General features: G+C 39.8%; 2 protein-coding genes across 4 annotated transcripts; both read left to right on the top strand.

Annotated features, from left to right (window-relative positions):
• Positions 1-1,785, top strand: LOC309511865 (uncharacterized protein). 3 transcript variants are annotated; one of them, XM_082187225.1, is made up of 5 exons: positions 1-265; positions 658-789; positions 916-1,056; positions 1,326-1,544; positions 1,620-1,785. In XM_082187225.1, exons 1-5 carry the CDS (start codon positions 181-183, stop codon positions 1,700-1,702), a joined length of 660 nt encoding a protein of 219 aa, XP_082043351.1. In that variant the 5' UTR covers positions 1-180; the 3' UTR covers positions 1,703-1,785. The 3 variants fall into 3 exon arrangements, with proteins under 3 accessions (XP_082043351.1, XP_082043350.1, XP_082043349.1); XM_082187224.1 differs by having other exon boundaries at positions 916-1,053; positions 1,326-1,785; XM_082187223.1 differs by having other exon boundaries at positions 1,326-1,785.
• A 4,143-nt stretch (positions 1,786-5,928) lies between these two features.
• LOC309512052 (tripartite motif-containing protein 16-like protein) lies at positions 5,929-7,020 on the top strand. The gene is made up of 2 exons (XM_082187456.1): positions 5,929-5,991; positions 6,244-7,020. The coding sequence occupies exons 1-2, from the start codon at positions 5,958-5,960 to the stop codon at positions 6,768-6,770; spliced, it is 561 nt and encodes a 186-aa protein (XP_082043582.1). The 5' UTR covers positions 5,929-5,957; the 3' UTR covers positions 6,771-7,020.
• Positions 7,021-10,237: the final 3,217 nt, after the last annotated feature.

The following is a 10,237-nucleotide window of genomic DNA, read 5'->3' as shown; positions in this document are numbered from 1 at the left end:
GCCTCCTTGGATCTTTAAAAACGCGTTTTCAAAAAAAATACACATACAGCGATATATATTGCGGGATTCAGCAGCACATGTTTCTGTTGTAGTTTTGTGTGCGTGCCTCACTGTTCCTTCAGACTGACTAATTCAGCGAGTTTTACAGCAGAGTTGATAGTGAGATCGCAGGTCGAGAGGATGACTGCTCGAGTGTACTGCTTGTTTAGTGCTGTTTTATTGTGTCTGTCTGCCTGTTTGAGCACAACACACGCTGGAGTCGCAGGTGAGAAGATGTTTTAGCTTTATTACACGGCCCGAAGAAATGCATAAGTGCCTTACAAAATATGACTTCTTTTGAACATGTAGCTACAGTACGTTTAGATGCAATAGTAAATTTATTAAAAAAACATATTAACTGTCCATGTCTTCTATCTGCATGGTGCTTCTATTACACACCCCACCAGTAGGGGGGTAGGTTGTAACAGTAGGCTACTCTTTGTCTTTAAAACTAATTGACAGTTAAGGGACAAATGGCATTTCTACTTGCTTTTAAGCTGATAAAGTTTTGAGACATAGATATATATATATATATATATTTAAAAAAAAAAACCTGACTTCTAAATACTGAAACTATTACAACTCTACTTGGTCCCCCTTAATGATCCTCTTCTGTAGTGTCCGGTCAGTGTCCGGTGATGCTGACGGTCGTGCCGTCCCGCCGAGGATGTACTTCTGATAGAGACTGCTCTGGAGGACACAAATGCTGTCAATTCCCCTGTGGGCCCGCATGTGTGCCGCCTGTTTTCAGTGAGTTTCAATTAATGATGGATGCTAGAGGCCTCCCAAAAGAAACCCTGATAATTTTCTTTTTTAATTTCTTTTTTTAAAGAAACAAGTAACACATTGATATAAACATGAATCTTTGTATAATAGCAAAGCCAGGAGAGTGTCCAAGCACCAAAACTGGAAGAGGAAATTGTGCCGAGTTGTGTTACTATGACAGTGACTGTCCGAACAATGAGAAATGCTGCAGCAATGGATGTGGACATGAGTGTATGGCTCCATGTACAGGTAGTTGTATTATATTCGGTTATCTAGTGTTTGGGTCAGCTTTTTTATTTTCCAGTGTGCCTTTTATAATTTGGTTGTCATCTCCTACTCAATGACAAAAAAATTCTGAATTTGGCACATAGCACAGTTTCACAGACTAGCTCTACAACATTAATAAAGATGAATATTTTAAATGCATTTCACTCCGTAAGACTTGCTATTCATGATTTGAGTTTTGTGCTGAATGCCACTGAAAGGAAAAAGACTAAAGCCGACTATCTGTAACCCTCCAGTGAAGCCTGCGGCCGAACCTCCAAAGCCTCCCGTGAAGCCTGCGGCCAAGCCTCCCGTGAAGCCTGCGGCCGAACCTCCAAAGCCTCCCGTGAAGCCTGCGGCCGAACCTCCAAAGCCTCCAGTGAAGCTTGCGGCCGAACCTCCAAAGCCTGCAGCTGAACTGCCGACGCAACCAGAGTGCGCTGGTCATGGTCACCACGGTCACCGAGGTCACCGAGGTCACGGAGATCACGGTCATCCCGGTCACAGAGGTCACGGTCATCCCGGTCATCCCGGTCATCCCGGTCACAGAGCTCACGGTCATCCCGGTCACGGAGGTCACGGAGATCACGGTCACCCCGGTCCCGGCGATCACGATTGCCAATGCAAGTCATAACCATATTGATTTTGCCGAACTTATGCTGGAGTTCTTTTACAGATCAATTCAATGCTTTATTCATTTGGAATGTTCCCTGTTTATCACCAAATAAATATATTTAATTAAATGTTTTTGTTTTGCTTGTGTTCTGGAGATTTATGTAAGGACTGTATTCTGTGCTGGAACAGGTGGATTTGTATCCGCACTGGTGTGTCGGCAAGAACACATAAGACTCAGTTGAACCAGAACTTGAAGTTTACTGATGATTAGTTTGAATGGGTGGTCTGAAATATCAAATAACAAAATATTAGGTTACAAATAAATCAATAACATTAACATAGGCAATAATCCAGGTTACATTATTAAAGTTGTTGCAGTACTTAGTTTGTCCACAAGATGTCATTGAGAGCTCAGACATGGCATTAGATGTAAAAGACGCCATTTTAATTTGTCCTTCTAGGCAGTGATGGCAGATAACGCAATTTATATATCACCATATAAATATATTAACAATATAAATCACCATCCAGAGATATTACTCGCACTATAATGGTACTCGGGCATTAGTTCTGCATATTGTAAATTGTGAACTCAGGCGCTAACGCGGATTGCCGCGATGGAAACCCAATGAGCTTCATGTACATCAAAAAAGAACAAAAATCTACTTTCAAAGATCGGAAAGGTCACAGGATAATAGGAAATAAACAACTTACATTCTGGTCATTAACTCGCTCACATAAGTCTACTACCAAAGGAAAAAGAGATAAAATTCTACACATGAGCATTCATAGTTCGTCTCCTGCTGACTGCGAGGCACTGACTAACGTCATTCAGTAAACGGCGCTCTGATTGGTTGAATCCTTAACACTGCCGCCCCCAAATATGCTATGCATATTTGTACTCTGTAGAATTAATCAGTCTGAGGGGGCTCAGATAGGTTCCTCTTGATCTGAGAATGAGGGAAGGGGGATCAGGCGGGAGACAGGCCGGGTGTAGGTCTTATCCTTAACCTGAATTTCGGCAGCTCTGATATGGCCATCAGAACCTGGGAAGGTCTTCACAACTTTGTCTACCAACCACAATGCACGCACGTGGTAGCTGTGGATCAATGAGCATTGCCACGGTTCCGGTAGAAGTGTCACCAGTATTTGTGTGCCACTTATTGCGGGTCTGTAGTGTAGGCAGGTAGTGACGAATGAAATTTAACCAGAACAGATCGGCCAGAACTTGACTCTGCCTCCATCTCCGTCTGCCCATAAGTTCAGAAGCAGGATAAACTACAAAGGGTAGTGAGCTGTCTGGCCGCCTCATAAGCAGACAATTTGGTGTAACAGGGTCAAGGTCGGCTACATTACTGGAAATATAACCAAGGGGCTTGCTATTAAGCATTCCTTCCACTTCGATGAGTACTGTTTGGAGAACTTCCACTGTTACAACTTGGGAGCTGACTGTGACCCGGAGGGCAGTCTTGACAGACCCAATTTCTCTTTCCCACGCACCTCCAAAGTGTGGGGCTCCAGGTGGGTTAAAATGGAAAGAAATTTTCTGTTTAGCTAAATGTAGCTGGATTTGGGGAGTGAGCGATGAAAAGGCTTCTTGCAACTCTCTTTGTCCTCCATGGAAGTTAGTGCCATGGTCTGAATATAACTCAGAAGGTGTGCCGCGGCGAGCTACAAATCTCCTCAAGGCCATCAGAAAGGAATCAGTATCAATGGATGTAAGGAGGTCTAGGTGAACGCTTCGCGTTGTGAGACACTTAAAAATGATTCCCCACCTCTTTTCACATCGTCTTCCAGTCTTGACTTGGAATGGTCCGAAACAGTCCATGCCTGTACTGTAGAATGGGGGTTTGAGCAGTCTGAGTCGAGCTGACTGGTTTGTTCTTCCATTTTTGACAGTCTTTGCACAAATGTTGTTGTTTACGTATAGCTTCTTGCCCTCTCAGTAGCCAAAAGTTTCAGCTTATCTCTCCAAAGACTCTTTCAGGTCCTGGATGGCAGAGTTTACTATCGTAGTCTCGGATCAGTAACTTGGTAACCCAGTGATGTGGGTCAAGGACTACAGGGTGTATAACTGACCAGTCTAGTCCTTAAGCTCGAGGTAAACGACCACCAACTCTTATAAGCTGACAAGAGTCGTCAAATGCTGGGGCAAGACCAAGTAGTCGACTAGTGGAAGGCACAGATTTACTAGCTTTTAGCAGTTTGTATTCATCTAGAAAAAAATTCAAGTTGAGATTTCTGCAGGATATGCCATTCTGCAGTTTGGTAGTCCACTGCTGATGGTGGTCCTGTATCTTTTAGCCCCTGAACTGTGGCCTCTACTAACTCGCTCCAGGTGTTGTGTGTGGTAGGGTCAGGAATGTCAGGAACAACCACTTCCATCATAAGTCCACAGAAGATTCCTTTGCGCTGCTCTGTTTTGATTTCCGGTGGTTGAATAGGAGGACAGACAGGCCATACTGACTCAGACTCGAGCAGAAACGATGGTCCTTGGCTCCATCTGTTGGGCACTGATAGCTGAGAAAGAGTTTTACCCCAGGTGAGGTCATCTGCTGGATTTCTGCTGGAATTCACATATCGCCAGGAACATTCTGTAGTCAGCTCTTAAATTTCGGCTATCCTGGTTCCAACAAATACCTTGAATCGGTATTATTCAGATTTGAGCCAGGCTAGAACAGTGGTGGAACCGGTCCATAGTGTCACTGTATTTATCTTGAGGGTGAGCTCAGTATTCAAGAGTTTGGCTAATTGAGCACCATTCAGGGCAGCACACAGCTCTAGTCGAGGAATTGTCAGACGTCGTTTTGGGGCAACCTTGGACCTTGCTAGTACAAAGGCTAAATGAATATGACCACTGTCGTCCTCAGTACGTAGGTAGGTGACCGATCCATAAGCTTGTTCAGAAACGTCGCAAAAGATGTGAATTTGTCTGGTGTTGTGGGAGTGATTAATGTCTGAAGATGTGACACAGCGGGGTAGTGAAATACTTGCTGCCGTAGGGAGTTCCACCTCCCATTCTCTCCAGGATCTCAAAAGGTCGTCAGGTAGATTTGGGTCATCCCAGTCTCGTTGCTTGTCCCATAATCTCTGAACTAAAATCTTGGCACGAGTGGTAAATGGGAGTATGAAGCCTAGGGAGTGGTACTGGGTTGCAAGTACCTTGTAAACGTGTCGAAGGGTACATGGTCCAGACTTGACAGGACAGGTGTTATACCCAAGGAGGTCTGATTTGCAGTGCCACCTCAAGCCTAGTGCAGATTCTTGAGCATCGGTACGATCTTGAGATAGCCACAATTCGGTACTGCTGGATCTTGCTTCTGTTGGTAGGTGGTCCACCACACTGGGATCATTACTTGCCCACTGGCGAAGTTCGAACCCACCACCGTCAAAGAGGGTGCGAAGTCTGTCTATAAGCTGCCTTGCCTCTTGAGATGATGGTAGGCTCTTCAAACAATTGTCCACATAGAAATTCCTTTCTACTATGGTTCTGATATTGTCATCAGGAGTGCTATGATCTGTAACATGTCGCTGAACAGCATAAATGGCACAACACGTAAAAGATCCCAAATCTGAACGTACAACCGTTTCTGAAATGTTCCTATGATTTATAAAACATCCATTTGCACAAAAATGTCCTTAAATGCATCTCAGTTTATAAATCATCTTAAATTTATATGCAATGTGAACAAGTGCATCAAATCCACCTACAAATATCCCTTGATGATTAAAAAATACAGCAGTCATCATGGACAAGGGTTTATATATATATAAACATGATGATGAACTTGAAGCTTTAAAGTTTAATTTAAACTTACTTGTTTAATTTTAAATATATTATTGAATAACATTATAATATTATACATGATAATAATAATCAAGTACTCTACATGTGCTTTAGTATGTTAGTAAACACATCAAAATAACTGCACTTCTTTGAAGCATGACAAAAGATTATTAAAACATAATGATTAAAATGTACAAATTAAAACTTTTAATTCAACATTGTGAAGTGCACTTTTTAAACATCTATTAAAGTGTGTTAAGAAACATATACATGACGTAGGATGAAAGCATGGAATTTAGGATCAATCCGATGTGTGTGTTTTATAAATGAAGCCCCTGGAGATTTTTAATCTGCTCTCAGAAATGAGTCCATCATCTAATATTATAGATCATCATATTATAAATGTCTCAGAAATGAATGTATTTTATCTTGTCATTTCTCTTCACACTGTTCATGTCTGTTTATTTCCACAGTCACTTTCACCAACATGAATCCCAAGACCAGGAACGACTTCCTACAATGTGAGTCACTAGAAAACAAGCAGAAAAACTCACTGAATGTGTTCATGTTCTTCCTGTAGAAGGAGAAATAAATCATGATAGAAGAGTTTTATAATTGATCTTGTAAATGATGATTTGCACAGGATATTTGGTCAGCTGTACTGAGACACTGATGATACAGTACATTGAACATTGATTCGTGAAGAGTTCAGATACATTAAAAGATCAGACATATTCATAATTCCTGTTTCTGATGTGTTTTCTCTCCATCAGATTCCCATCAGCTCACTCTGGATCTGAACACAGTGAATAAACGCCTCAGTCTGTCTGAGAGGAACAGAGTGATTACTGTCATTGACACAGAGCAGCCGTATCCTGATCATCCAGACAGATTTGATCATTATCCTCAGGTGTTGTGTAGAGAGAGTGTGTATGGACGATGTTACTGGGAGATTGAGTGGAGTGGAGATGATGGTGTGTTTATATCAGTGTCATATAAGAGCATCAGCAGGAAGGGATTGGGTCATGAGTGTGCGTTTGGATTTAATGATCAGTCCTGGAGTTTGTCCTGCTCTTCCTCCAGTTACACATTCTGGCACAATAACACACACACTGTTCTCCCTGTAAAGCCCATCAGCGGAAGAATAGGAGTGTATGTGGATCACAGTGCAGGAACTCTGTCCTTCTACAGCGTCTCTGACACAATGAGCCTCATCCACACAGTCCAGACCACATTCACTCAGATGCTCAATCCTGGGTTTGGGGTTCATTCCTTAGGATCATCAGTGAAACTGTGTTGATGTTTCAGAACAGATTGTAGAGAGATTTTACCCATAATACTTTGAGCTGCACGATAAATCAGTAACAGTGAAATACGGAGACTCTTATTTAAATTTTCTTTAATATCTTAACTTCTGTCACAGAAATAAATGTGTGTATTAAATCCTTTATAGAGACAGTAAGAATGGTGTGTGTGTGTGTGTGTGTGTGTGTGTGTGTGTGTGTGTGTGTGTGTGTGTGTGTGTGTGTGTGTGTGTGTGTGTGTGTGTGTGTGTGTGTGTGTGTGTGTGTGTGTGTGTGTGTGAGAGAGTGATTGTGTGTTTATCAAGCATTGATGGAAATCATATTAATTTAGTTTTTATTGTAGTGACACATAATCATTTTAATATTACTATTAAAAGTACCTTTAATTTGACATTTTTAAACACAAACAAAATGAACAGATTGAGGAATAATGAATAATGAAATAACAGAAATGGTTGTGAACAATGTAAGGAGTGAAGATGTGGAAGAAAATAGTAGTGGAGAAAATAATGCTGGAAAACAATCATATTTCAAAATGTGAGGAAAATTGTGATGCAGAAGATGAGGGATGAAGAAGCACTTTCTGAGATTTCAGATATTGGGTCACAAGGGATGGAAATCATGAACTCTTTACAAGAAATAAATGACTTTCACAACGTTTGATGAAGTTGTTGATGTAAAATATTTCTTTCCAGATATGGAGAAATGTATCAGTGTTGTTGCAAAAAGCAGTGAGCTCTAGTTCTGGATAAAAAGAAAAGATTCCTGCTGAAAAAGATGAAATTAAACTAAGGAAAAGAAAAGTGCAGCTTCACAAAATGCTTTTTTTTCTTTTCTGTCTGTCTTCTTGCTTCTCTATGGATGCGTGGAGAATCGAGCCATTTCACTTCAGATCAACCAATAGACACTACATCAACATAAATGGAGAACACAGCATCCAAAGCATGCAGTTACAGAAAAAAAAGGGGGAAAAAAGAAGACAAAAAATCTATACTAATATGTTAAAAGCTCTCCCAGTAGGGTTTGGAGAGGATAACTGGATTAAATTAAATCAAAAAGGAGAAACGTAAGCGTGGAGGATTCCCTTCAGTCCTCTGCCGAAATGTGAGCCAACCACTTGATGATGCAAAAATACAATTATTTATTTTTGTTAAACAAAGAAAATGGAAGCATTCAATCTTCAGGAGAAGGTCTAGCCAAAGCAACAAACAAAAGGGGGAACTTACTTGTAACGGTCATCTGCTGGAGTGCCCTTGAGAGCCAATCAGGGATGATGAGTCACGATAGTCTGATGTGGAGTGTCCTCTGGTGGCTCTCAAGGGCTCTCCAGCTGGTGACCGTTACTATTGGAAGGAGAACTAAATTACCAGTTTTTAAATTTTTGCAATTACATAAAAATGTATAATAATCACAACTGAGGTGAATAAATTGTATACTATATGTACTGTAAGTATAGTACTGTGTTGAATGTAGTATATTAACACAGGCATCTAACTTTAAAATCAGAAATTAGCAGACATCAGAAACTCAAAATTATGTGAGTATTTACCATTTAATTCCTCAAAACAGTTTAAATATTATAAAAAAGATAATATTATAAAATATTATATAAAAAAAGAAACTCTAAATATTAATATGAGAATAGTCTCGAATACAAAAAGAATCAGAAAATCATAACTTGGAAACACATAATTATTACTATTATTATTATACAGTATATTATACCTCAACGTGATGACACAATGCGTGGCACATCTCAGAGATGTACACGACGAGCATTTGTGGTTAAAAACTATATATATATATTTATTTTTTTAGAAAATGGCCGATCGTTTCGCGAGATAAGACCCTTATTTCTCGACTGGGATCGTGTAGAGACTTTGAAGCTCCATCGAGACGGACATTTGAACCTTCTTTGAACATTGGTATGGTTTGTTGCAATTGAAGTCCATTCTGTGTAGAAAAATCCTGGAATGTTTTCCTCAAAAACCTTAATTTCTTTTCAACTGAAGAAGGAATGACATGGATATCTTGGATGACATCGGGGTGAGTAAAATATAAGCACAATAAAAAATAAAAAAAAACATTAAAGTGAACTAATCCTTTAAGCTCATATGGATTTTGACATTTGACTTTGATTGGCCCTCTTTGGGTCACCACACTCTCCTCAACTAAACAAGAGGATAGTTACATTCTCATTTCACACAAGTTTTTGTGATGTTTGTTTTTATTATTTATATTGTTTTATTATGTTCTTGTTTGAATGTGGGCCATCAAGAACATCTGGATGTAGAACTAAAACATGTTGAATGTTTCAGGATAGTTAAGATATTTTCAGATATTTCATAGGTTCAGTTCAGAAAAATTGTTATGTTGTTAAATATGTTTAATTTGCACCTTGGTACCTGAAACAACTTGAAAGATACTGGTGGTGTTACCATCTTCATATAAATGAGGCTAAAGTGTTATGTGTCTTAAGAAAAAAATGTTTTAGACCAAGCCTCATCCTCACCTGTTCAAATGGTTTTGACTGGAATGGTTTTTAAACCAGTTTAGTTTAAGTCTTTTCTAACTCACTCATTTGTTTATCAGAGCAGGAGCCACTTTATTGCTGCACACTAAGATTATCAATAATTTCTCCTGTTTCTGAGTTATAGTTATTTAAAAATGGGATCTTCTGCAGTCCCTGCAATAATACATAAAGACTTTGTGAATTCAGGATTATATGTATTTGTGTGTGCAAATTTTAATGATCAGAGGTTTACTGTGTATTTAATGTACTAAGTACATCAGTCTTTATTGGATATCCCATCAGTTTTCTAACGTTAAATATTGTTAAAAGGTGGTTTAACTCCCTCTTGTGGTCATTGTCCTGAAGCTCAGGGGGAGATAAATAAATAAATTGTACTGTGTACAGTTTTGCAAAACTGCGTACAGTTTACAAATCTGTCCACATGGATGTAAATTGACAGTCTGTATCCACAGTTTAAAATCCGTCCCCACGGACTGTAAAACCGTGCACACAGTTTATTTATTTTTCTCTTCCCGGACGGAACCTGCGTAGAAAAAGTCGCTTGTTTTGGGATTGTTTTCACAGGTTTGGTTGCTTATTTATTTCGCGAGATATGGCAACACTGTATATGACATATTATAGCCAGATATGACAGGGTTCTGCAACACGCATCACATCAGATGATCAGATGAGAATCTCTTCCAACGCGCAAACTACCGCAAATAAAACCAAAAGTAAAGCCCAACACGGACGGAATTGAGTCAATTTACTGTATAACGCAGAATTTACCGGATTGAATGGTTCCTGAGCTCGGATCTCGTAATTTAATGTTTTCGACTCCACTTGAAGAGCACATAAACACAGCAGTAAAGTGACTCTCCTTCACCAGGAATGAGGAAGCTGCTTTATAGACACTCCTGTTTTACACACGTCACTCAAACTAGTGGTGGG

Source organism: Leuciscus leuciscus (genome assembly GCF_965113295.1).
Source record: "Leuciscus leuciscus genome assembly, chromosome: 1".
In the NCBI taxonomy this organism is placed as follows: Eukaryota; Metazoa; Chordata; class Actinopteri; order Cypriniformes; family Leuciscidae; genus Leuciscus; species Leuciscus leuciscus.
This window is presented reverse-complemented; position numbering and strand designations above follow the sequence as displayed.